The sequence below is a fragment of the Lampetra fluviatilis genome, chromosome 7, assembly GCF_964198595.1.
Source record: "Lampetra fluviatilis chromosome 7, kcLamFluv1.1, whole genome shotgun sequence".
Classification (NCBI taxonomy): domain Eukaryota; kingdom Metazoa; phylum Chordata; class Hyperoartia; order Petromyzontiformes; family Petromyzontidae; genus Lampetra; species Lampetra fluviatilis.
In genome coordinates, this window is record NC_136281.1 from 980,413 (window position 1) to 1,005,955 (window position 25,543).

The window sequence follows — 25,543 nt, forward strand, 5'->3', positions numbered from 1 at the left end:
AATACCGAAATATGTGAGAAATACGGTGAAATTCATTGACTTGATTGGTGTATTGACACAAAAAAAGAATATGGGAAAACTCAGACAGGGTGGGTCATTTTAAGTGGCACCGTGAATAATGATAGAATAACCAAAGGCTGTTGAAACTTTAGTAGTTCGATATAATTCACAAACACTGGGAAGGATTTGCCTCTACTCGTGCCACACTGAGAGGCTGTGCTTGGTTTGGGGTAGGAGGACAAGTCTCTCGTGCCATGGCCTCGAGGTGTCTCACTCTCGCCTCACCATTTCTGCCGAGGCGGTGACATTACCGACCCAGCAGAGACATCATATGATCATCAGCCGTGAACAATCAACTCATTGATGAAGGCGTCCTCAAGTAATCGCCATCACTCACGGTTTTGCGAAGTGGATCCTTATCATAATGTGTACTGAGCGTGGCGACTCAGGGCCCCAAGTGTGAGACTATGCCTTGCGCTGATAGGGTGCTATGGTGGCGAGATGTTAACAACCTCTCATGGTATGCAGGAGGTCGTGAAGTTGATCCCGACCCTGACCCCTGCTGTATATTGGATTTTGCATGTTCTCCCAGTGGTCCCATATATTTTTCTTCGGGTCCTCCGATGTTTCCCTCCACATTTAGAAACACGCCTTTTATAGAGTGATAATCAACTTCGTTGAGCTATCATTTGTGGCCAGGTCGCTTCTGAAAAAAGCTATATTGCTCAGTGGGCCTTTGCTGGTAAAATAAAAATGGTTTCTATTTTTGTTTTATGGTAGTGGAAAGGAGGGACACACTTTAGTAATGAATATAACTGAAGGGGGCGTTTGACAACCAGCTTACCTTGGTGTGTTTGATTTGGATAAACGAAGTGCTTTGTGTGTGCGGTTGTATATCGTGCATATATCATGTTTAAGACACGCCAGTCTCTAGTGGTAGTGAGGTGTCTGCAATGGACATTATAGCAAGCCCAATTCCTGATGTATCCACATATGTTTTGAATGCCAATCCTGGGCTATTTGAATGTGGCTTTTGAAGGGGTGATACAGTTCCCCCTACACTAAAACAGGAGCACTGGAATTGGTATGGGATTAATCATCGCAATTAGGACCCTCCTGAAAATGTTTACGGGATCAGTTTCGAGGGTAAATCGCTATTACACCTGCAGTACTGATGTTTGTTGCTGGCCGTGTGGCGTTTGGGCCAGTGACGGTGCGGTGAGGTCAATGGCTGGGGAGGCACTGGCTAGTGTCAGAGCCAGATTCACACGCTGGGGGGGGGGGGCGTGTCCTCACTGAGGGGGCGTGTCCTCACGGAGGGGGCGTGTCCTCACTGACTGGGGCGTGTTAGACACGTCCCCCTCAGTGAGGCAGCTGTGATAGCTGCCTCCCCTGGTGCTTTTTCATTGCAGTTTCATGACGAGACCAGCGAGCCTAAATATCTGTATACACACGTGAAATAAGTTACCTGGAGTATGGAAGGCGATGACATGAAATGAAGGGGTCTACAAACATTACATTGGTGACATGCTGAGATAGTAACAGGCACGCGCTTATTGCCCGAGCTGCATCCAGTCACTGAGGGGTTGTGCAATCAGAGGGGAGGCTGAGCTCGTCGCTGCCTCACCTCTCGTCTCTTCCTGTATTTGCAGCGGACCTCCGCAAATTTGGCGATTTTGACTATTAAAATGATTGGAATCGTACAGAAATTACATTTATAACAGATCAGTGGAAATTTTTAAATATTTATTTCATTTGATTATTCTTTTTTTTTACTTTTCATTGGAGTATGACAGGTAAGGCTCTGCCTCCCCTGCCTCCCCTGACCGCACGTCCCTGGTTTGGGCCTGCGCTCAACAACCGTGATTCAAGAGCAACTCAAAAGACTTTGCTACTGCTGTACTGATTCTGCCGTGGTGTAATGGATGTCAGAGTGGACTTGCAATCCAGAAGTCGCCAGTTTTGTTCTCCCACCGTTGCAGTTGAAACAGTGGGGGCAAAAATGTGTTAACCAAACCCACTTCTGTCCACCCAGCAGTATCTATGGGTACACCTCAGTCATTCAGCTAGTCGCACGTGGTGGGGTAAAGTGTGGGTACTCCCGTCTCTTCTAAGACATATGGCCAGCGTGGAAGAGTAGGCCAAATAATACCCTCTAGAGGGAGCTCGGTAGTGAACACCCTTCCACCAGCAGAAGCGTGAGTAAGAAATTACAGGGCTGCACCTTTACACATTTTACCACGGTTTGTTGTACATGTGCTGTAATTTTTTGAAGTGCAAATATTATGAGCAACGAGGCCAACATTTTTTCTATGCAGAATGTTGGTTAGGGCACTGAATTGCACATTAGAAGTGGGCTGTTTCCGAATTCCGCAACACAATTCATTGCATAATGTATCGTTGAGGATCATTTCTCTCTGTTGCAGGACGCGGCCCATAGACATAGAGAAGATCACCCTGCACATGAATGATAACAGCAGCAGATTTAATTTCCATACGGGGGGGGGGGGTTACTTTACAAATAAATATAATTCGTCCAAGTCTCCAGCAAGTCACTTGAGTTTATGTCCAGGGTACGAGATCAACTAGCTCCATGTCACATTCTCTTCGCAAATATTTGACCAATTTTAAAATCCACCAACACGGGTGACAGATTTGTTAAATTATCAACTCGGTGAGGTACAATTGCCAGGGCAGATGTAATGCTGGCTGAAAGTTCAGGGGAGTGACATAAGAATCGCCTGCAGCACTGCGAGTCGCCTATATTTGGTCAAAGCAACTGCTGGATGATCGCCAGGACCGTATGGGTCATGGTGGTTACTAGGCGGGGAGCTTAGACATTGGAGTATTTGCAATGTAGCCCTGCAAGCAGCTAATAACACCCATGGTCATTCTTGCAAATGAAACTATCCTGTTCTCAGTTGGTCAGACAAATAAACTTGAGCTAACCTTTATTATCAGAATGAGAAGATGTATTCATACTTGGAGGAATCCGATTAACTATAAAGCTCTTTATAGCTCATTGGGCTTGGTGATTGCCCACCCAGGCGCTATCCAGATGCAAGCTTGCTGAGGTTACGAGATGTGATGAGATTTGGGGGCGTGCCGGGTGATGTGGCCAATGGGGCCGCGGTGTTGGACGCCCTCGAGGTGGCCTCTGCACGGAGCCGGTGGACAGAGAGGGTAGCGTTCACAGCAAAGGGTCCAGTGCCACTATTGACTCGCCACAACAGTTTTAAAGTCGCGTGTATTGACTCCAGAGAGAGATGAAGCGAGTCGATCCCCTCAACTGGAATGAAATACATTTTGGGGCATTAAATATGAGTGAGGAAATTAAAGTAACAAACGCAGGTGACAACAACTTTTTTTTTTATTTGACCAGGTAAGGCCCGCTGAGCTATATAACTCCTGCATACCGGGCGAGGTAGTTAACATCTCGTCACCGCGCCGTGCATCATGCTGAAACTAAGTTGAAGCACAACGGGCTTCCACCCTGGCTAAATTACAGGACAGTGGTTATTAGTAAAATTGTTACCAAAATATATGAATACTGAAATACGTTCCAGAGCTGATATCAGTGTGCAAAAGAATAATTATACAAAAAATAATGCCTGCTTGCCTGTTGCACACATAGCGGTTATATCATCGGTCAGCCCGAAGTGCTGCAGTAGTTTCAATGGAACCCGTAACATTTTGCAGGAGTAAGCTACTTTGTGTGAATATGATTACGGTTATTTTAATCATTAAAATAACCCAGCTATGAGTGACTCAACTATTGGTGTGTTTAATGTTTACATATGGACTTTAGCACTTCCCAATCCAGTGATTTGACACATTAAATAACCCCCGTGCCACTTATGGTTTAGTTTGTGATTGCATTTTGCACCACACGTTATCTAGTTGCACGCAGTCCTGAATTTATGTCATCTGCTCGGCATTAGGAACCATTGCTGAATACAATCACACACAGCTGGTATTGCACGGCTATTGAACTGACTTTGCTATTGATACGGTTGAGCATTTAGAAGAGGAATGGCAGACTTCGATAGTGTTCTGCAAGGCGTCGGGGAGTTCGGGCCCTTCCAGCACCGCGTGTTTGCGATGCTGTGTTTACCCTGCACCCTGTTTGCCTTCCAGTACCTCAACATCGTTTTCCTGGGCCAAGTCCCTGAGCACCGCTGCAGGGTGCCCACCGAGACGAGACGAACGTCTTCCCGGTGCGGCGCAAGCCTCGAGGCGGCACACAGAAACCGGAGTCGCGCATCGGGCTCGGTGGAAGACCAATGGAACCTTCAGTGCATGCGCGTCAACACTACCACCTGGAGTGACTCGAATGCTCCGTGCGGGCTGTCTCCATGGGGCCAGGGAGACGAGGTGACCAACGCGTCCTTTTCTGGTCGCCTCATTGCGTGCGACCACGGTTGGGAGTTTGACACCGAGGAGACGGGACTGACCTTAGTGTCAGAGGTAGGTACAGAGGCGCTGAACGCGCAGCGGCGGACTGTGTTTGACGGGTGCTTATTTCTCATGCAACTCTATGTCGTGCAAATTCGGCAATATAGCGGTGTGTTATTCTGTTACCTATGCGGTAATACCGCCATATGCCATTCTTGGATGAGTACGGTACGTACATTATTTCACCGAATCGGGCCGGGCTCGCCGTGGTGCGCCAAGCGTGGAAAAATCTACACCGATTTCATTGTCGATATGAAGGATGGCCAATCAATCGCTAACAACCTGACTCTGACATATAGGCATATTGCAATCCACCATTATATACGTCTGTCTTGAAAACTCACCTCTTTAAACTGGCCTTTACTCGCTAGTTCTGGCCGTTTACCCAACTGGTTCTGTTTATGATAATTGTTTTTTACCCTTCTATCTGGCAACAAAACTGACACCTTTTTTTTACAAGGAGTCATGTTTGCATAGACCACAATACCTGCAGCCATAATGCAAACAAAAAACATAAATCTGATAATATATGCACTGTCCTTGAAGTTGATTGGTCCACACCCGAGACAGCTTTCCTTAGAGCCTAGTCTCACATGGGTTGGACCAGATGACGCCAAAAGGCGCACAACTCAAAGACAATGCACCATCAGTGTGCGCGCACGCAGCGTACAGTGGGAGCAAGTGAGGACACAGGGCGCTGATTGGCTGGTCGTTGTTGTCCCAAAGGAGGTGACGTGATGTCTGAGGATGGTAGCAGGTGGCAGAGAGTAATTAAGGGTGCAGGGCGCTGATTGGCCGAGAGGGTGTTGTTGTCGGAAAATGGCGCCGCAGTGTCTGGAAAAACATGCCACGTGGCAGCAGGGGCTGGGAGCGATTGGCGTCGCGGGGGATGCCCCTGATTAATTGGGAATTAATTGGCTCGGGGATAAAGACAGGGGTTTTCGGAGGAGACGGGAGTTCGCGCCTGGGAGGAGACAGAGGATGGAGAGTCGGAGCAGCAGAGTGAATAACAGTATAGGGTAGCAGTGGAGAAGCGTAAGGTAGCAGTGGAGAAGCGTAGGGTAGCAGTGGAGAAGTGTAGAGTAACAGTGAGACGACGAAGCAGTAGGAAGCGGCTGGAGTGTGGGAAGAGAAGCTGATGTAGTTACGACGGAGTGGGACGGCGGAGCTGATAAAGAGCAGCCGAACTGTGGCTGAGAGAGTGGAGAGGAGAGTCGACGGAGGAGTGAAGGGGAGCGAGTGAGGCCGGCGGAACGTGGCGAGCGAGTGGAGAGCGTGGAGGAGAACTGTGGATCGGTGTTAGCGGGAGGAACGTTGAGCGATGTTGGATGGAGGAGTGTTGAGCGAAATACGCGAAATAAAGTAACGAGGAAAGACAAGAAGCTGTCGTGTCGGTTCGAGCACTACACATGTACGTTGAACTTATTTTGCACCGTACGTAGCCAACCGTGATAATCGGAGGTGCAGGGGAAAGACAACAAACTAAACACAAAAAGCAGTTCTAAAGAAATTATTTTCAGTCTAGATGATTTAAAAGTGCATAGGTCCAGTGGCTTCCTAATATCAGAATGTAGAGAGCATTCCACACGGCCGCAGACGCGCATCTGAAAGTGCTCGATGCAGTGCCCGTCTTTGTTTGATGGCTAGCCAAAAGTTGCGAGGATGACCGGAGTTCGAGTGATGGTATAAATTGTTGCGCCACAGTTAGTCGATTGGCATGTCGTGTGTGATGTGATCAAATGTGAGTACTCCCATTTCCTCCAAGACATCTGGCCAGTGTAGAAGAGGAGACCAAAATACCTTCCAGGGGGACTTTCTAGAGCTCCATCTCGCGAAGACCCTTCTGCCGGCAGCGGCGTGAATTGGTAATTGCAGGACAAAGCTTCTGCTTTTTGTGCACGCAGGAGGAAATATCTTTTTTCCGTTGTCCTTCATTTCCAAAGCTCAATGCCGAGTAGATTCCAGGATCCGATGCGATCGGGCGCATTCCGTTACATGCGCTCTGGTAAAATGTCCCACCCCGGCTCAGACACGCCATTAATGAATGAATAAGGTCCACAAATTCCACTTGGGTAAAGTTCGTAATTGGGCCTTGCCTACTACCCATCTGAGCAACTAGAATTGGACTACAGTTGGATCGCTGATACGAAGAAAGGCATATAAACATGAACACCACATGATGTGGGGAATCCTCCACCAAGCAGGTAAGGCAAATGTACTGTTTGGTATCAGTGATTGAAGACGGATAGATGCAGGTACTAATAGGCGGTTTTACTATTTGTAATGGGAGACCATTGATTGATTATTGGGATTCTTGTTTGTGGTCGGATTGCAAAGTATGCTGCCCAACTATATGCTTTCTGTCTGTCGAGGAGGGCATTGATCTCGAATGAAATTACGGCTACGATAATGAATTGCCACATGCTTTTACACTCTGCTGTGTTTTTCAGTTATGGTCCCACAAAAACAGATATATCTTCACTTAATGCTGCATATTTTCCCCCCATTTGTATTGTCGAGCTGTCCGATGTTGTTTTCGTGTTGAATCGCAATGTTTTTCGGCACGATATCTGACGTTTCACTCCACGTGCCCGGAGCTCAAGTTCCTGAGGAAAAACGCATCGGAGAGATATCTTCGTTTGTTTAGCAAACATGTACATGAGTAAATTAGGTGTAGACGTGGCATAAAAACACGTTTAGTTAAAGCATTGGCACTAATCTAATTATGTGTACCCCACCACACACCTGCACGTGGTCACATACACGTGGTCACATACATGTATACGTGCTCAGCATTATTGCAAATGTTTTCGATTGAGTTTACTTGTTTTCTTCACTTCACATTCACCACAGGAAATAAAACATCTTGCATCCACTTTAATGAAGTAGTACAAGTCGCTCACGCACGCTGTGTCCTCCCCCTCCGATGTCTGGGTGTGCAGTTTGACTTGGTGTGCGAGAACGCCTGGCTGCTGGATCTATCTCAGGCTCTCCTCAATGTAGGACTCTTGGTGGGAGCCATCCTCATGGGTTACGTTTCCGACAGGTGAATTGGCACGCAGGCGTTTGGAGACCCTCGTCCAGCAGTGGAACTGTAACATGTGTATGCGCAGCAGGCGAACATTTCGAGCAATGACCCCCTACTGAGTGTGCGGTAAATATATTTTGTATACACACAGTGACGTCGTGAATATGCCACTTGCGGGTTTGGCATAAGCGTGTTCATTTGCACCCTCCGCCATAGGTATGGGCGCCGATGGAGCTTGATGGTGTCTATCGTGATGCAGACCATCTTCGGAGTTCTGGTTGCCTTTGCCCCCAACTACGCCGCCTTTGTGTGCATGCGGACTTTGCAAGGGATCTTCAACATGGGCAGCTGGACTACCGTCTTTGTGATCGGTACCTTGTCCTTGCTCATTCTTAACGTCCTTTTTTTCATAACTTTTTTTTATATTCTCATATTCTTTAAAAATATATATTTTTACAAGGTCCATTGGATGACCACGTTTCTAATCAGTAAATCACCTTGCTCATTCTTCTGGACACGGCTAACCGTGTGATATTTCAACAATGGGCTTCGCAGTCAATGATACTTACGACCTGTAACTTGGGGCAGGATGTTTATTGTTGGAATTGCACCACGCGTCGGACAACATACAAAAAAACTGGATGCTTTCCTCGTGATTAAAACAATACATTTGTTACAATGCCATTCTATTATGTTTGAAAACACAATCGTAAATCTCCATGTGAAATCCTTGAAAGATTACTTTAAATATTCAACATGTAAGAAGAGGGGTTCAATCAAATGGCAAAAAAGTACAAGCTAAAATGTCACGCATTACTATCTTCTAAATGTAAGTTTAACACGTAGGCTTTCGCAACCAATATCCATAATAGGGTTTTTTTGGATTAGATCGCGTTCTGTTTACGTGACAACCCTTACTAGTTTGCTGTGTTGGGTGGTGGCGGGTTATAATGACACTTTTATATATTTACGCGATCTAACCCAAAAAAAAAACATGTATTCAAAATGTAACTTTAAAAAAACGATTGTGTGAAGTGGACTCAAGGAACATGGAAAAAAACTCTTAACCATGCCTAAAAACAGAGAAAAATATAACTTGAAACCTGTAAAAAAAAGCGTGACATTCGGCCTCTCGGTCCACGTGGTGCATTCGTCTGTCACAGGTCCCAACTGGGACTGACTGCGGACCAGGTCCAGATATATCATAGGGGAGACCGCAGTGCGTGCGTGCCGGGTGGTGCATGGACTGCACTGAGGCCCGGCTGGCCATGTTGGTTAGGGATGCAAATTTATTGCACCCGAAAGCAAATTTATAACGGCGTGGGGGGGGGGGGGTAATGGGCGAGTCTGGGGATGGATGGTGAGTGAGAGGTGATGTGGCGGGGGGAGCGGTGGACGGGGGAGCTTCTCTCAGACCCCCACCTGACACACGTGGTGCTCGACATCATCATCATCAATACCATGGGTACCTGGTTCCTTCTGGCCAGAATGAGCCTTTAAGTGACTCTACATATTTTCTGCTAAATATCTTCTGGATCATTGAATACCGCAAGTCAATTCTCATACTCCCCGTTCCTGTTAATACCCCTGCCCCACATGTGAGAACCATACTTGGTTTTAAAGTAGTCCGTGTGGTGGGCCCCTAATCTTTGGAATGACCTAGCCAAAATGTTTGGGATTAAAAAAAACCTTCCCATCCTTGTCCTACCTCCAATCACTTGATGCACATGTGTAGGAGAATTGTATCGCTCTGTTTTGCAGACTTTTCAGTTATAAATTCTTCTTCTTCTATGAGATGCGTTCCATAAACATCGTATTTGTTGTGCTGAGTGTAGCATGTTCATGCACGACATTGGCCATTTGGAATTTGACCATGTAAAGTTGATTTTGGATTGTTTTGTTAGTGTGTGTTTTTACGATGTGTCTTCGTTGTAACGTGGTCCCCATCGAACACGCACATCGATTGCCCACTGGGTTTTATCTGTGCCAAAACAAAACCTAAATAAATATGACTCGAGTAAGTGCTGAGACTGACCTACTCACTCACAGATAGACAAATTAAGCTTCTAATAATGCAGATACATTCGCCTGATGTCGTTTTTCCCCCCACGTTCCATCTCCCCGGCTTTGCCCATGCCTCGTGTGCATGTAGCTACCGAGTTTGGGGGCTCAGGCCAGCGCAGGGTGGTGCACATGGTGCTGCAGATGTTCTTCAGCTTTGGAGTCATCATACTGTCTGGTATCGCTTACTGCTTACGCACGTGGCGCTACCTGCAACTGGCTCTCACGCTGCCAAACGTCGTCCTCTTTTCTTACTACTGGTACAGTGGTGACTATAATACTGTATTGCGGGCACACCAAAACCAAAACCTGCACAATATGCAGTACTCCCTGCAGTGTTCATTGTCTCAAAGCAAAGGAAATATACATCAAAGAATACCACTCAAGATGTGCAGCATTATACATACGGGAAAAAAAGTTAAACTTTAAACCCAATCAGATGGTGTCTACAATTACAGTGCATGCACATAGCCGGAGTTGGTGATCTGTAAAAAACAAAACAAATTTGACGGCATGGGCTCCTTAAACTTCATGGTGGCAAAGTAATACAGCAGCATGATCACTGTAGCATAATCAAGCCACTATATATATTTCAGGGACACTAAGACAGATAGTGATATTGTCTGCAATCTCACAAAGTAGAAGACGTCCCACTCAGCACTCTTGAGTATGAGCATCTGATTTAAAGAACATATCCAGTTTGCTGTCGTAAATAATGAAGAGTACACAATTGTGCAACTACACGCATGTTCTCTGCAGGTTGCTGCCAGAGTCACCTCGATGGCTTATTTCCCAGAATCGGAAAGAGCAGGCTTTCGGTGTTTTAAAGAAGATATCGAACGTGAATGGACGGGAATTATCTGACAACATCCGAAAGGTATATCTTGTGAGGCTTCACAGGCATACAAAATGCTTTCCCGCTACATTCCCACAAAATGACCTTCGATTTGTTGACTCTAACATGTTTTGCTTGTATTGTCTTATTGCAAATACTGTATGCAGCTGGGCCTTAGGTAAAAGTTAAATATGTAGCCCTGCAAATACTCAATTATGCCACTGAGAGGGAAGTCTAGAGAGTCCACTCGAGGGAATTTGGCCTCCTCTTCCACGCTGACCAGACGTCACGTGTGACCTGCGAATCAAGCAACTATGGTGAACCCATTCATCCTACTGAGTGGACAGAGGTGGTGGGGAAGAAGTGGCGGGCGGGGGGGGATTTCGGAAATGTTACTCATTGTTTCAACTGCCGTGCCGGGAGATTGATCCCGCGACCTGGATTTGAAGTCGAATGTTATAACCATTTCACCAGAGCAGCATCACTGGGCCTTGGGACGACACCAGTCGCGTCACTTGGTGTAGGAGCAGGGGGTGCCTTGGCACCCCCCTGGTGGCCAAAGCTACGAGCTGGGGCCCCTTTGACATCCACCATGAGATATGTTTTCAACAACAGCGTAAAAGAACAATAAGTTAATTAAAACGCGGTTTACATTTTTTTTTTATGAAAACGCTTTCATTAACGTTCCGTATTTTATTTTACCTTACTTATGGCAGTAGTGTTCGGCTTACGCAAATTGCGCAAATCAAATATTGAGGCCCCATCTGACCGATTGCTGCACCCCCTGAGCTGATAATGTAGTTACTACGCCACTGGACGACGCGAATGTTAAATCCTAATAATACTTTATGTCCGTCAAAAATGTAGCTGTGACAGTATTGCGAAACCGATGCTCACGAATGTGAAAACATAGTTCGTCATTTTGTTTTGCATTGCTTAGAACTTTGAGGAGGTGACCAAAGCCGATGAAAAGGCTGGCAGCCCATCAATTGCAGACTTGATGAGGTCCCCAAAGATTCGCAAGTACACGGTGGTACTGATGATTTACTGGTGGGTACTTTCTCTATGGCCTCCTGCTACACTCTCAGGATACAAAAACACATAAATCGCACTCTCCTCTCGAGTACCTTACATTTTTATTTAATGTCTACTTTAATGCGTTTTTTATTCCACTTTATATCATATATTTGCTTTCCTACTTCATCAAACTGTTAATTATAGTTTTCTCTGAATGTGCTTCTTTCCTCTTGGTTAAACCATCTCGAGGCTAAATATTGATGATGTCATCCCATGAGGATGACATTTCACATCATCCTCCCTTTTCTGTTCATGTTCTTGTCTCATCGGTGTTTTATTCCTTGATGCGCTCGCAATGTTTTCAACTGAAAGCACAAACAGCTGACAGATCTGGAGACCCTGCACTGGCTTTCATCTTACTGACAACTACTCTACAGCATTCCTTCATCTAACTGTGACAAACAACCTAGACATCGGACTTGTTTCTAAATAAATAAAGCTAACGACATACAAAGTGTATTTTAACATATTATATACTGCATATATTTAATAAAGGAGTGGTCATACGGTGCCGTGGATAGTGCACTGTGCTATGAACCTTATTCAAACCTAAATTTGAATCCTGGCGCATGGCTAATATCAATGCTGAGTGATATTTTAACCATTCCTTGGCCACTCATTTAACAATCCACAGGGACCAATGTGGCGAAGCACGGTCAAACAACCCCCGCGACGGGCACGGCATGGGGAAGCTTTCATCCAGCAGCGGATAGACAATGGCTGCTGATGATGGTGATCTTGATCGATAATTATCTCTGATGTGTTTTCGTGCCGTAACGCATGTTGCTCGCCATAATGTCTGAAGTTTCGATCCACTGAATCGTGAATTAAGTTCCTGAAGAAGCCACGGCATGTGGAGCAAAACGTCGGACATCGTTCCGAACAACACGCGGTACAAGCCGCCAGCGCGTCGCTAAAGTTATTCTGACACAACTGCAGAAAACCGACACGAATGATCTTGTCTGTCACGTGTAGGTTCGTGGTTGGTGTTGTGTACCAGGGGCTGGCGATGAGCACGGGGAATATCGGTGATAACGTCTACCTGGCCTTCCTCATGGGCGGGCTGGCTGAGATTCCCGGAGCCCTGATGGTGATCGCGCTCATCGATCGAGTCGGGAGGCGTCTCCCCATGTGCGTGGCCCCTGGGCTCTCGGGTCTCGCCTGCCTCGCCACTGCCCTCGTCCCCCATGGTAAGCGGTGCGGGACACGCCAGCGTCTTATTCGGTGGCGTGCTGCCACTGGTGGGTGCCGTCGGTGTCCAGGCATCCAGAACGTTCTTAGATATGACCAAGAGAACCACAAAATACTTGGCAAAATCACGTTTTTTTCTATCCTTGAACAAGGTGACAAAAATGCGATAATGCCGAAGACAGAACCTTTAAAAAAACAGTAGTGCATAAACAGCACACTCACACGGATATATGGGCGAATTAAACCCATCTGTACCGTAACCAATAACCGCTGGGAAGCATTCACTTGGTAGGGCACACCCAACCTTCCAAGGAGTGTCTGTACCCCTGACCTCATTACATGGAAATCATTCAAGGTTCAGTCGGAATTCAGTGGGGGGAATGCGAATTTTATTTTATCGGGTTAACATGAGGAACCTAGCAGCAGTGTTCTGTATGTCTCCTGGTGTTAGTGGCTATAAATTAAGGGAGTCTTCAGAGTAGAGGCATGACCATTAACTCCCTTACTTTTGATTCAAAGAATTGTCGCATTTCATGGTCAACATTCGATACAAGAATACATTTTTAATCATTGTGATGAATTTGGCTACCACTCGTAATTTCAGCTCTCGTGTGAACATATTACATGCAACATATGTGAATAAAACACGTTGATTCTTGCTCGCTTCTTTGCATATATGATGAGCGGGGGAAAAAAATCTACATCTATCAGAGGATTATTGCTTAGGTACAACTCGATTATAAAGGTAACAGGTGCATCGGGGAAGGTGGGAATGACAAAATTCACTAGACTTTCTAGAGTGGTTGGTTTGTGGCGTTGACACACAGTGTGTCTGTATCAATTAACTTAAAACTTACCACAATTAATAAAGTATGACCTGTTGCAGATATTGAGTGGCTGAATATCACTCTGGTGACACTGGGCCGCCTTGGACTGACCATGGCCTATGAGATGGTGACCCTGGTTAACAACGAGCTCTATCCGACACACCTGAGGTGAGCAGACGTGAGTCACGTGTGGGCTCGTGAACAATATATCATGCAAATTGTTTAAGTTCTACTGATGAGTTGTCCCCCCTCTGATTTCTAATTTCCAGATCTACCAATTTGCACACATGCACTACATCTCGTGGTAAAATGAAACACTGCGTTCATGGGGTTTGGGTCGATTGATGGAGAAAATTTAGACTTGGCGGAGCGACAACTTATTTTGTGAGAGCCACAGGATTTAACTTGTAACATTCTGTGGTGAGCGCATATTCATTAAAAAAATCATAAATAAAAACAAATGTAATAATAATGATGTTGTGCTTAATTGTGGAGAAAGCATTTTTGCGTAATACTGTTTATATTTGCATCTTATCACATCCCAACTCTCACTTATGACAATTATATCGACCTGTGTATGAAGTAGGCTAATGTGAACAGCTCATCAATCTGTATCGTTTGAATACTTCAAAGTATGCATTTCCCACCAATGTCAAGACATCCCAACAAAAGAGTAGATTTCTGACAACGGAGTCCCATCTTTGATCAGCCGGAGCTGGTAACGTGATTGGCCCTTCTGCAGATTACCCGGCAGCCAATCACAGGTGAAATGCGCATCTCATGCGCAAGCGCCGGTGACACGGATGACGTTAGGGAGAGCGCCGCATGTTATTGGCCGTGGCAGCAATGCATTTGAAATAAACCATAAATACGCCCAGCAACTTGGCATTACAGAAGAAAACGAGGCAACTGTAATAAACCGAATTGTTTAGGTTCTACTGAAGACAATCTATCCTTAAATAATTGACATTCTTTTAAAAAATTACAATATCTTATTGTTCTATCTACCTGATTATTTAGCTATTTCATATCCAACAATAAGCCATACAATCTCAACACGGCAATTCTCTCATTCTCAGCACTGCACATTGTAACGGTCTCATGCACTCTCCTCACACTTCCTCACTAAACCCCGAAAAAAAACTCTTCACTCTCACCTTCAGCCCCTTTTGGTGTCCTCCACATTCATAACCACCAAACCTAAATATACACTTAGAAATATCCTAAACACCTATAAATATCCTATCAATGCCTGTTGGCCACTATTGGGTCACCATATTTCTCTGCTAGTCACATTTAAGTAAGCACATATGTCGGGCTGTAAACAACTCTCAACTGCCACCATAGCACTAGACTGAATTAAACAGAAAATAATGCAATTAACGTGAAATAAGGACGAACGGTCAAGTACCAAAGAAAATTGTTCACAATACAACTGTAATGCGGGCGTAAGCGACCTTCCGGATGTGACGTCACGGGGGGTGGAGTCATGTGACGTGGGTGGAAGGTTCGGGGCCTTAAGCGGGTAAACCGGAAGGGGAAGGCAGTCGGGGTGTGAGCGGAATAGAGTGAGGCCACGCGGGCGAGTGTGGAGAGGGGGGGCGCCGACGGCCATCGGGAGCCAACCCCGAAGATAAGAGGAAGCTGCGGAGTGGTGTGCAGCTGCAGAGGAGACAGCCAGAAGGGCTGCGTGTTAGAGGCAGCGGTGTGGCTGCCAGGAGGAGCTGCGGAGAGAGAGAGAGAGAGGGCTGCATGTTAGAGGCAGCGGTGTGGCTGCCAGGAGGAGCTGCGGAGAGAGAGAGAGACAGCAAGAGGCTGTCAGAGCTGCGGAGGGAGAGGAGTTGCAGCGAGTACAGCCAAGGGGGGCTGTGTGAGAGAAACAGCAGCGGAGCTGCTGTTGTGGATCGGGCCGACATTGGAGTCAGCACCGTGGAGAAGCTACAGAGTAAAGACAGCCGTGTGGGTGTACAGCACGAACCGAATAAAGGACACTGAGCCAGACATCGTGGTCCAGTCATTTATTACACTGGTGTCGGAAGTGCAACGGCATGTCGAAACAAGTGAGGAAGAAAGTTAATCCGGCGCCTGCATCGGCTTCTTCGTCCGACGACGACGAACTCCCTCCAACCACGGATCCTGTTGGGGTGGTGGAGGAGAGCCCGGCTGAGGCGACCACGGGAACGGGAGTGGAGGATGTTGGCGCGGTGGCGGGTCCGTCGACATCATCAGACGCGGATCAACGATGGCAAGCGATGGCGGTACAACTGGAGGCACTTAAGGACGTCCTGGCGCATCTATGCCATCTCGTCGCGCCAGGGACGATGGATGATGCAAGTGGTGCTCCGCGGGCCGCCACGTTGCCTGTCCTGCCGCCGCCATTGCCCACGCGGCAAGAGGCCGCCATTTTGCGCGCTCCGTGGCGCCAAACCGCCATCTTGGCCACGCCGCGGGCCGACGCCATTTTGAATTTGCCACCACAACCACCACCATTGGAAGACGGCGGGAAGAGGAGTCGGAGTCGCCACCTTACAACGGTTAAAGAATTTTCCGTCGGTGGGGACTGGAGCGCGTTCGCCTGCCGCTTCTTGGCGGCGGTACGCACAGCAAGATGGACCGATGCGGAGGCTTTGGAGGTGTTGCCGACTCTCCTGGACGACGAATCTGTCCGATTCTTCCGTTCCATAACGACCGATAAGAAGGCAACTTTATGTGGTGTTTTTCTAGAAATGGCCGATGCTTATGAGCCACCAGATGATGCGCATCGGCGATTCGCTCAACGACAACGAGCACCAGAGGAGTCGCCCGTGGCGTACAGGGGTGCGGTGCTGGAGCTGGCCATGGCAGCTTATCCTGAGACGCCACAGGACCTGCTCGAGCCTCTCATATTAGGGAAAATGTTGGAGCTGTCTCGGGATCTAGGGATCCCCATGCCTGTGTGTGGGCATGAGAAGCTCACTTCCCGGACGGCTGCTAAGTGTCTCGATGCGCAATTCAACCTCCGTCGCTGGAAACAAGTGACGGCGTGGACGGGGGGGCCCGTCAAAGAAGAGGATGCGCTGGGGTGGAACCCTGCGCAGGCTGTCTATGTTCCGGATGACCAGGGCCCTCAACAACTGACGGCCGCCTCCGCTCCATGGACGGGACGCGGCGGGCCGAGACCGCGCGCGGCGCTACCAGAACGGGGCCGTCAGGAGGCGAGGCCTGCGCTTCGGCGCAACGAGGCCGAATGTTTCCGCTGCGGGCGTAGGGGCCACTACGCCAGAGACTGCTGGGCCCGCTTCCCGGCTCCGCCGCAGCAGGAGGCCTCGGCACCGGTCAAGTCGGCTAAAGATCCTCCGAAACAGGCATGTCGGCACGCACCAGACACTCGGCAAGGCTTTCCACCTCACCCACCACCTGTGTTGCGCGATCCTATTGTTGTTGTTAAAGAAAGGCCATCGACGGGGCCTTGTCATTCAGTTACGCAGTGGCGCAAATTGGCACGGAGAGTTGTCGCGGCCGCTACGGGTTCGTCCACTGTACCGGGGTCCATACAAGGTGTGGACGTGCGCATTTTGGTCGACTCGGGGGCGTCTGCGACTATTATATCGGATGTCATTTTCCATCTGTTGGGCATTCCGCCGGGGGCTGTGCGTCCGGTTTATGGGTCGTGCGTCGCTGCGAACGGGGGTAGCATGGGTATCGTGGGTCAGGTGGATGCTAAGATATCTATTGGGGATGTGTCGGCCTCGGGTGTTGTGTTGATATCGAGATCTTTGGCGGTTCCTTGTTTGTTAGGCACCGATTTTTTGGCTAAGATGCCCATTTTTATCAAAATCAATGAGAATTGTATTGAACTGCCGGGGGGCCGTCAAATCTCGTTTCTGCCGTCGCCCTGGGGGCGACCTGCTTCGGCCGTACAAGTGCAGGCGCTGTCCGTCGCATCTGTGGACATCCCACCTGGTACACAGATGCTTATACCCTTGCGGTATCGGAAGCCCCTGCCTGATCGGCTAGGAGCAGTAGGGGTCTTGTTGTCACCGTCCGCCACGATAACAACCGGGTTGGCGTTAGTGGGGGCACAGACCATCGTCCGGCCGGATCAATTACCGTTTTTACAGGTGCTTAATGCGGGGGGAGAAAACGTCCGTGTCCCGGCCGGTACGGTTGTGGCACATGCCACTACGGCGTTTGCGACCCATGATTGTCCACATAGCCGGGGAGTTGTTGCTGGGGTTTCCGAGCCAAGGAGTTCGGATGATCGTTGGGTTGCTCATTTATGTGACGAAAATTCTTCCCTGTCCATGGAGCAACGTGGTGCGCTGCGTAAATTGTTGTTGACATATTCCGATGTGTTCAGCTCCGATGATTTGGATTTGGGCCGCACTTCGTTGCTTTACCATCACATTGAGACGGGCGATGCTGCCCCTATTCGATTAAATTCGCATCGGATGAGTCCTGCGGAGCGAGAACACGTACGGGGGGCAGTGGAAGACATGTTGGCTGCGGACATTATATCGCCATCTAACAGCCCATGGGGCGCTCCAGTCGTCTTGGTTAAGAAGAAGGATGGCAAATTGCGATTTTGTGTTGATTTCCGCAAATTGAATAAGATATCGGTGGCAGATGCGTACCCCCTGCCGCGTATGGATGACTCCCTCGACGCATTGTCGGGGGCTAAGTTCTTTTCCACACTGGACCTCTCTTCGGGATTTTGGCAGCTTCCCCTTGACGAGTCCTCACGGGAGAAAACCGCATTCCGTACGCCGCAGGGGTTATTTCAATTCAACTGTCTCCCGATGGGATTGAATGCGGCCCCTGCTACATTTCAAAGATTGATGGAGCTCGTTTTGACGGGGTTGCAGTGGGAGACATGTCTTATATATTTGGACGATATCATTGTCTTCAGCCGCACATTTGATGAACATTTGACGCGGCTGGAGACAGTGTTCACGAGGATGCATTCTGCCAAATTGAAATTCAAACCAAAGAAATGTCACCTACTGCAACGGTCCGTCCGCTATTTGGGGCACATTGTGAGTGCTGAGGGAGTGTCCACGGATCCGGAAAAGACGGCGTGCGTCCGGGATTGGCCGACTCCGGCCACCGTGGGGGATGTTCGGCGGTTTTTGGGATTTGCCTCGTATTACCGAAGATTTGTGCCGGGTTTTGCGACGATTGCGAGGCCCTTGCATCTCCTTACGGGTAAAGGACGGAAGTTTGTTTGGGGACAGCCGGAGGAGGCGGCCTTTCGGAGTCTGCGTGATCTATTGGCCACGGCCCCAACATTGGATTATCCCGATTTCGATCACCCATTCATTCTTGATACGGACGCGAGTGACACAGGTATTGGGGCGGTGTTATCACAGTCTAAAGGGGGTGTAGAGCGTGTCGTGGCGTATGGTAGCCGAGTCTTGTCTCCTGCGGAAACCCGCTACTGTGTCACTCGCAGAGAACTATTGGCGGTTGTTTTTTTCCTACGGCAATTTCGACCATACCTCTACGGTCGTTCTTTTATTGTGCGTACGGATCATGCGGCCTTGCAATATGCCCTTAAAATTGACCAGCCATCCGGACAGTTGGCACGTTGGTTGGACACGCTACAGGAATTTTCCTTCCAAATTCAACATCGGAAGGGAGTGCGCCATGCGAACGCTGACGCACTTTCCAGATTACCGCGGCGCGCCCCTTGTAAATGTGAGTCGGGGACGCATAGGTGTTCGCCGATTCCAAACCCCCCTCAGCCGCTTACGTTGGCCGTCGAGAAGTCGGACACTCCGATGGAACCGGGACCGGCTGACGGGGTTTTGAATCTGCCGAGGTCTGTCTGGATCCGGGAACAGATGATGGATGAGTCATTGGTGTCCTTGCGGAAGCGGTCTGCTAGGGACAATGGGAGTCCGAGTACGGCTATGGGGCCGCAAACCGCTCTCCGAGATGGTCTGCTTATGTGGCGGGAGGGGTTCCAGGAACGTTGGCGCCTGGTGGTACCAACGTCCTTGCGATTCGAGTTGATTAGAACCCTCCATTGTGACACTCTCTTACATTTAGGGGTGCAGAAGACCTTGTTGACGTTGCAACGTCATTATTTTTGGCACGGCATGGCGACAGATGTCGTAGGGCACGTGCGCGCGTGCCCTGCGTGTGCACGACGTAAGCCGCCGAAACATCCTTACGTGCCGCCTCTCCAGTCCATTCAGGTGTCTCGAGTCAATGAATTGGTGGCACTGGACATATTGGGACCTTTTCCACCATCGGCGAGGGGTAATAAATATTTGCTGGTAGGGGTTGAGTACCTCTCCCGTTGGCCGATGGCCTGGCCGTTGCCCGATCAGTCGGCCGCGGCCATTACCGACGCCTTTTTGTTTGGGTATATTATGGATAAGGGGGCGCCTGAGAGACTCCTCACGGACCAGGGCAGGAATTTCTCTTCTAAATTATTGGCGGAAGTGTGCGCGGGCCTTGGGACTAAGAAAGTACGGACATCCCCATACCATCCGCAGACGGATGGTATGGTTGAACGGCTGAACAGGACACTGTCTGCCATGCTTTGCCATACCGTGAGTGAACAACAATCAGATTGGGATCTGCACATCCCCGGGGTGCTTTCGGCGTACAGGATGACGCCTCATGCGGCTACAGGATATTCGCCGTTTTACCTTATGTATGGTCGGGAAAACGTGCCGCCGGTGGATGTGCAATTGGGAACTGGGGTGAAGGGACCTCGTAAACCACTTCCTGAATACATCCAGGACACGGTTCGCCGAGTCACGGAGGCGCGGGAGAATGCCCGCGTGGCTACGGCCAAAGCCCAGGCCCGGAACGAGCGATATGCGCGACGGTCTGAGGGGGAGTGCCCTTGGAAGGTTGGGGACCTAGCTTGGCTTCATTGTCCACAGGTACGTCCGGGGACCTCGCCGAAATTGCACAAACCCTGGCATGGTCCCGTACGCCTCATTGCGGTTCCCAACCCACAGTCAGCACGCGTCCAGATTGGGTCTCGTCGCTGGGTTGTGCATACGTCGCGCTTGAAACCATATGTTGCTCCCTTACATGATGCGTCATCCCCCAATGTTGCCTTGCCGGGGTCTGTTGCTGCTGACTCTCCCCTGCCTGCGTCCATTGATCTTGCTAGAGCGCCTGTCGTACCTGTTCCAGACAGGCCGGCCGTGACATTGCGGGGGACGAGGGGCCCTGCTCGGAGGACGCCTGCCAGGTCTGCGGGACCTTCGAGCCCTGCAACCCTTCCGACCCAGCTGCGGGCACGGTCACAGGACAAGCCCAAGACTAACTCTTTAGGGACACGGGACGTCGGTGGACTTCCAGCTGCGACAGGGGGATTACCCCCTGTCATTCCTCGACTTTCATCGCGTTCCCGTTCTGCGAGTGGGCCGCCGACCGTCCGGGACGGGCCGGCGACCCGCACACGTTCCAAATCGCTTACGTTTCGTTGATTGTTGCTGTCTTGTTATTTTTTTTTTCTTACAGTTGTATTTATTGCATGCTTTTGTACGTTCGTTGATGTTAATTGCGTTGTTGTTGTTCTTGCTGTTACATTGTATGCTTAGTGTCCTTTAGGGGGGGAAGCTCGGTTCGCCGCATTACGATTTGCTATTGGTCAGCCGAGGTCGGCTGGGATTTTTCTACGGGGGAGGGTGGTGTAATGCGGGCGTAAGCGACCTTCCGGATGTGACGTCACGGGGGGTGGAGTCATGTGACGTGGGTGGAAGGTTCGGGGCCTTAAGCGGGTAAACCGGAAGGGGAAGGCAGTCGGGGTGTGAGCGGAATAGAGTGAGGCCACGCGGGCGAGTGTGGAGAGGGGGGGCGCCGACGGCCATCGGGAGCCAACCCCGAAGATAAGAGGAAGCTGCGGAGTGGTGTGCAGCTGCAGAGGAGACAGCCAGAAGGGCTGCGTGTTAGAGGCAGCGGTGTGGCTGCCAGGAGGAGCTGCGGAGAGAGAGAGAGAGAGGGCTGCATGTTAGAGGCAGCGGTGTGGCTGCCAGGAGGAGCTGCGGAGAGAGAGAGAGACAGCAAGAGGCTGTCAGAGCTGCGGAGGGAGAGGAGTTGCAGTGAGTACAGCCAAGGGGGGCTGTGTGAGAGAAACAGCAGCGGAGCTGCTGTTGTGGATCGGGCCGACATTGGAGTCAGCACCGTGGAGAAGCTACAGAGTAAAGACAGCCGTGTGGGTGTACAGCACGAACCGAATAAAGGACACTGAGCCAGACATCGTGGTCCAGTCGTTTATTACACAACTATGAAAACTGGTGGGCACATCTTAATAATTAAAAAATGGTCCGTTACTTCTGAGTCTTGCATCGAGCTCAAATACCACTCGTGCTGCATGTGTACTATATTGACCAGTACTATACTAAACAGTACTCACGATACTCAACACCGTTGTCTCGTTTGCAGGAACATGGCCATGTCCACTTGTTCATCACTGTCTGGTATCGGTGGAATAGTCGCTCCGTTTGTCCTCTACCGTCTTTACACCATTTGGAGGCATCTACCCATGGTTATTTTTGGTACGAAATACACGCACATTAGCAACAATCAACTTGTCAGTAACATACACTTAATTAATAAAGACAGAATCGCTAAATTCCATATTAGGCTTAAAATTGGACGTGCGTCAGTAAAAAGTGAAGATGGAACCGTGGATGTTCTGGAATCGCTTGCGTACGCGTCATCGTGAATTATGTACTTCTGGTGTTAAGGCGTTATCACACTGATGGAACAAATGAGTACGTATAACAGGGGAATACCTAAAAACGTACAATAAGTTACATTAACTTCAACGGTTTCGAAAACGAAAATAAGGTCAACCTTGAGTACGCTTTGTAATTAGCTGGTCGTGAGTGACTGATGTTGAAAGAGGGCTACAAAGCTGACATTTGATTTTGGGCCCCATAAATTTGACATTAAAAAGAATGTGCAACTTTTACACTTTTTACCTCGGCTGACTGAATTTTGCACCTGGAGCTCAATCTACAGGATAGATTTGCAAAACCAGAGTGATAATTATGGGTTAATAACATTTTATGAGCCTTTAAATGGTTTAAAAAAAGACATTTATACCGACACGCATTGGTTTCGAGAGGTTTTGAAGGGTATTGATTTCAAATATATAATACTTTTCTTGATAACTACATTTTTCGGGTACTTGAGCTGACTGAAAGGGGCATTCAACTTTTATCGCACTTGAGGATATCCACAAACTAGTTTTACTGCAGTTCGGGTTTCTTTACGTCATTCCGAGAAAGAGTACAGCATTCCCATGTACAGTCACAGATGTACAAGGCAGAATGAATGTGTGCACTCTGCAGGAATCCTTGCGATTATTGGCGGGTCCGTGATTCTGCTCTTGCCAGAAACAAACGGTCTTCCTCTACCAGAAACCACCGAGGATGCAGAAAACATTTCCAAGTATGTTGATTTGATGATGCCGGCAGCGTTTATTGGTTACAATTGACCACAAACATTTTTCGGTTTCACTAAAAAAAAGAAAGTGCACGTGAAATTTAATCGAATTTACGTTATTTTGAAAAGTATGCCAATGTGTACACCGTAGCTGCAATAAAAAAAAAATACATTGAGCTATTTTAGACATTGAATGGTATAATAACTCACTAATTATTGCACGTGGAGGTAATTTCTGTCAAATAATTAATATGCGTTTTCGAGTTAAAGACAGTGTATGTCAAAGACTCGCGTTCAGTCACGCTAGTTTTGCACTCACAACAATTGGTTAAACCGAAAAATATTTGATTACTCGATTGTAACTTCTTTCCCAAACACGTGCCGTTAATATAAAAAAAGACTTGAAAATGTTTTTTAAATTAATATCATAAAACTATGCCGTAATTATATGATAGCCAGTATATAGTGAACGGTACTGTAAAACAATAGCAAGTGCTGTGTTGCAGTGCACTCTCTCATACAAGAATCAGCATATTTTAAGAATCAGAATATGTATTCATACTGGAGGTATCCGATGAGCTATAAAGATATTTTTTCATAGATGTCCAGTAGAACGTGCCTGGGAAGGAAAAGCTGTAATTGAGCAATAACAGCGGCAACATTCACTTTCGCACAGGAAACAGAAAATGCTGCGGTCCCGCAAGCTCAATACCAAGAACCCCTTGAGAAATGGAGATTCTCAGGCCGATGGAAATGTGACTGCCACTGAGCTCGAGTTTATAAATGTGACGCAATGAGTGTGCACGATGCCGCGTTCAAACAAAACTACCATGCGTATTAGGATGCCTCGGCTCATTCAGTATTTACGTGTTGTTTCACAATCAAAATTCGGCCATGCTACAGTAATACGCGTACGTTAGTTGTTGCGTTGAGGCAAATATTTGCAACTCTTTGATTATTAACGCAAGATTATTACGATACAATTGCAGAAAGTTTAAAATCACAAAGATATGTTTTACATGAAACCATTTGTTTGGAAGGGCTTTTGAAAACGCAAACAGGGTACTTCTAAATGGATTTTTAATTCTTAATTTTTAAGCGGTGCAAGAAGAGTCGAAATAGATGGTGGGTTATGTTCTTATTCACTTAAAAATGTAGTGCATTTAATTAAAAAAATATATATTTTATATCACTGTTGCTATCATCTCAAGGGAATCCATCGTATCATCTAACAATGCATTGCTGACAATGTTAACCGCTACACTATAGGGCAGCATATAACGCCCATGATTGAAGGCTACAGTATAAATACATTTTTTCATTTTTATATTTAAAGGAGAAATGTCACTCCAGAAATAGTGTAATCTCTCCATAATTGTCGACAGATTACAAAAGTTGACATAATTTTAAATATTTCATTTTGGGACATTGCCGTGACTACGTGGGGAATCTTGCATGCCTTGTAAACTTTAATATACTGGAATTTAGTGTGATTGTTTTTTTCTGAATTTATAAAACTACAATACGTAGTGTGTATGTTCCTGTATTAGGGAAATAGTGGCATGGATTTGGAGGCCACAGCTTATGAAATAAATCACCATGACGCCAGACTGGGCAGCTCCTTTAAATTCTAAACATTCCGAATGAATTCCAGAGCTATAAAAGAACAATACAAAGACACCATTGGCATTCTGAGAAGGAGGTGGTGTTCTTCAACGCTCATAAAATCGAAGGCGCTTGAGGGTTCTTAAAAGTGTCTTGTTAATCATTATTTAAATGTGTAACGCGCCCAGTATTCTCTCACTCTCGAATAGAGAGGCCGACTCAGAGGCACGAATTGTCCAAGCTCTGCAGTAATCTGCATATAAAGATAGTTTCAGCCAATTAACGAGTGACTATGCACTTGAGGGAGCAATACTTTCCCATACAGATGGAAATTATTTCAAACGTTGGTCTACTACCACCTCCCACGGGGAGTTTCACGTTTGTGTGATCCACCAACGCTCGCTGTCTCCGTGGTGCTGGGTTTCAGGTGTGCTCCACCACAGCCAGACTCGCACATAGACTCGTACTGCTGTGACACACTGATGGTTCCCAGCCTCACGCCAGAGATGTGCAGTGCAGATCCCCCCTCCCCAACAGACAATAGCCCAGTGTTCTTCACTAATTTGCAGAGGGGTGCCACTATCGTCGATAAGACATCATCAGTGTGAGGGCCGCCACACATTTGAAACCATTGGGGTTTGACAGCACGATGGTGATGATGGGGGGTGTTTTCACTCTTTGTGTATTGTCGGGGACCGCACGTCAGGGGCCGCACGTCAGGGGCCGCACTAAAGGCCACCAGGGGCCAGCAGTGGCCCGCGGGCCTTGCAATGAAGAACACTGCAATAGATGATCTACCTAAAAAAATATCAATTGATTCAGGTGCTTTCCAGCTTGTTTTCCCAGTGGCTGGACACTGAACGTGTGTTTTGCTCAAACTATTAAATGTAAACAAGACCAATCACACTCGCACGACATTCCATTTAAACCTGGCACGCTTAATTTGTTTGGTTAATTGTCTGCAGCGGATAATCGGGGTTTCACTGTGAGGCGAGGCACGTGTATTCTTCAGTGGAGGAAGCGGAAATGAGTCCGTCCACTGCTCGCCATGTGAACCCCCGGAAC

At 47.9% G+C, this 25,543-nt stretch overlaps 1 protein-coding gene across 1 annotated transcript; it reads left to right on the forward strand.

Annotated features, from left to right (window-relative positions):
* The first annotated feature begins 4,032 nt into the window (after nt 1–4,032).
* On the forward strand, nt 4,033–23,670 carry LOC144933230 (solute carrier family 22 member 3-like). The gene is made up of 11 exons (XM_078857898.1): nt 4,033–4,467; nt 7,398–7,501; nt 7,700–7,854; nt 9,636–9,804; nt 10,304–10,421; nt 11,320–11,429; nt 12,432–12,646; nt 13,534–13,642; nt 21,866–21,978; nt 22,780–22,879; nt 23,550–23,670. The coding sequence occupies exons 1-11, from the start codon at nt 4,033–4,035 to the stop codon at nt 23,668–23,670; spliced, it is 1,749 nt and encodes a 582-aa protein (XP_078714024.1).
* Nucleotides 23,671–25,543: the final 1,873 nt, after the last annotated feature.

Bases quoted from the DNA above. Each gene is read 5' to 3' on its own strand.
- LOC144933230 (XM_078857898.1), top strand. From the start codon at position 4,033: ATGGCAGACTTCGATAGTGTTCTGCAAGGCGTCGGGGAGTTCGGGCCC. The intron at 7,855-9,635 runs GTACCTTGTCCT...GTGTGCATGTAG, and splicing joins GACTACCGTCTTTGTGATCG to CTACCGAGTTTGGGGGCTCA. The intron at 13,643-21,865 runs GTGAGCAGACGT...TCTCGTTTGCAG, and splicing joins CTCTATCCGACACACCTGAG to GAACATGGCCATGTCCACTT.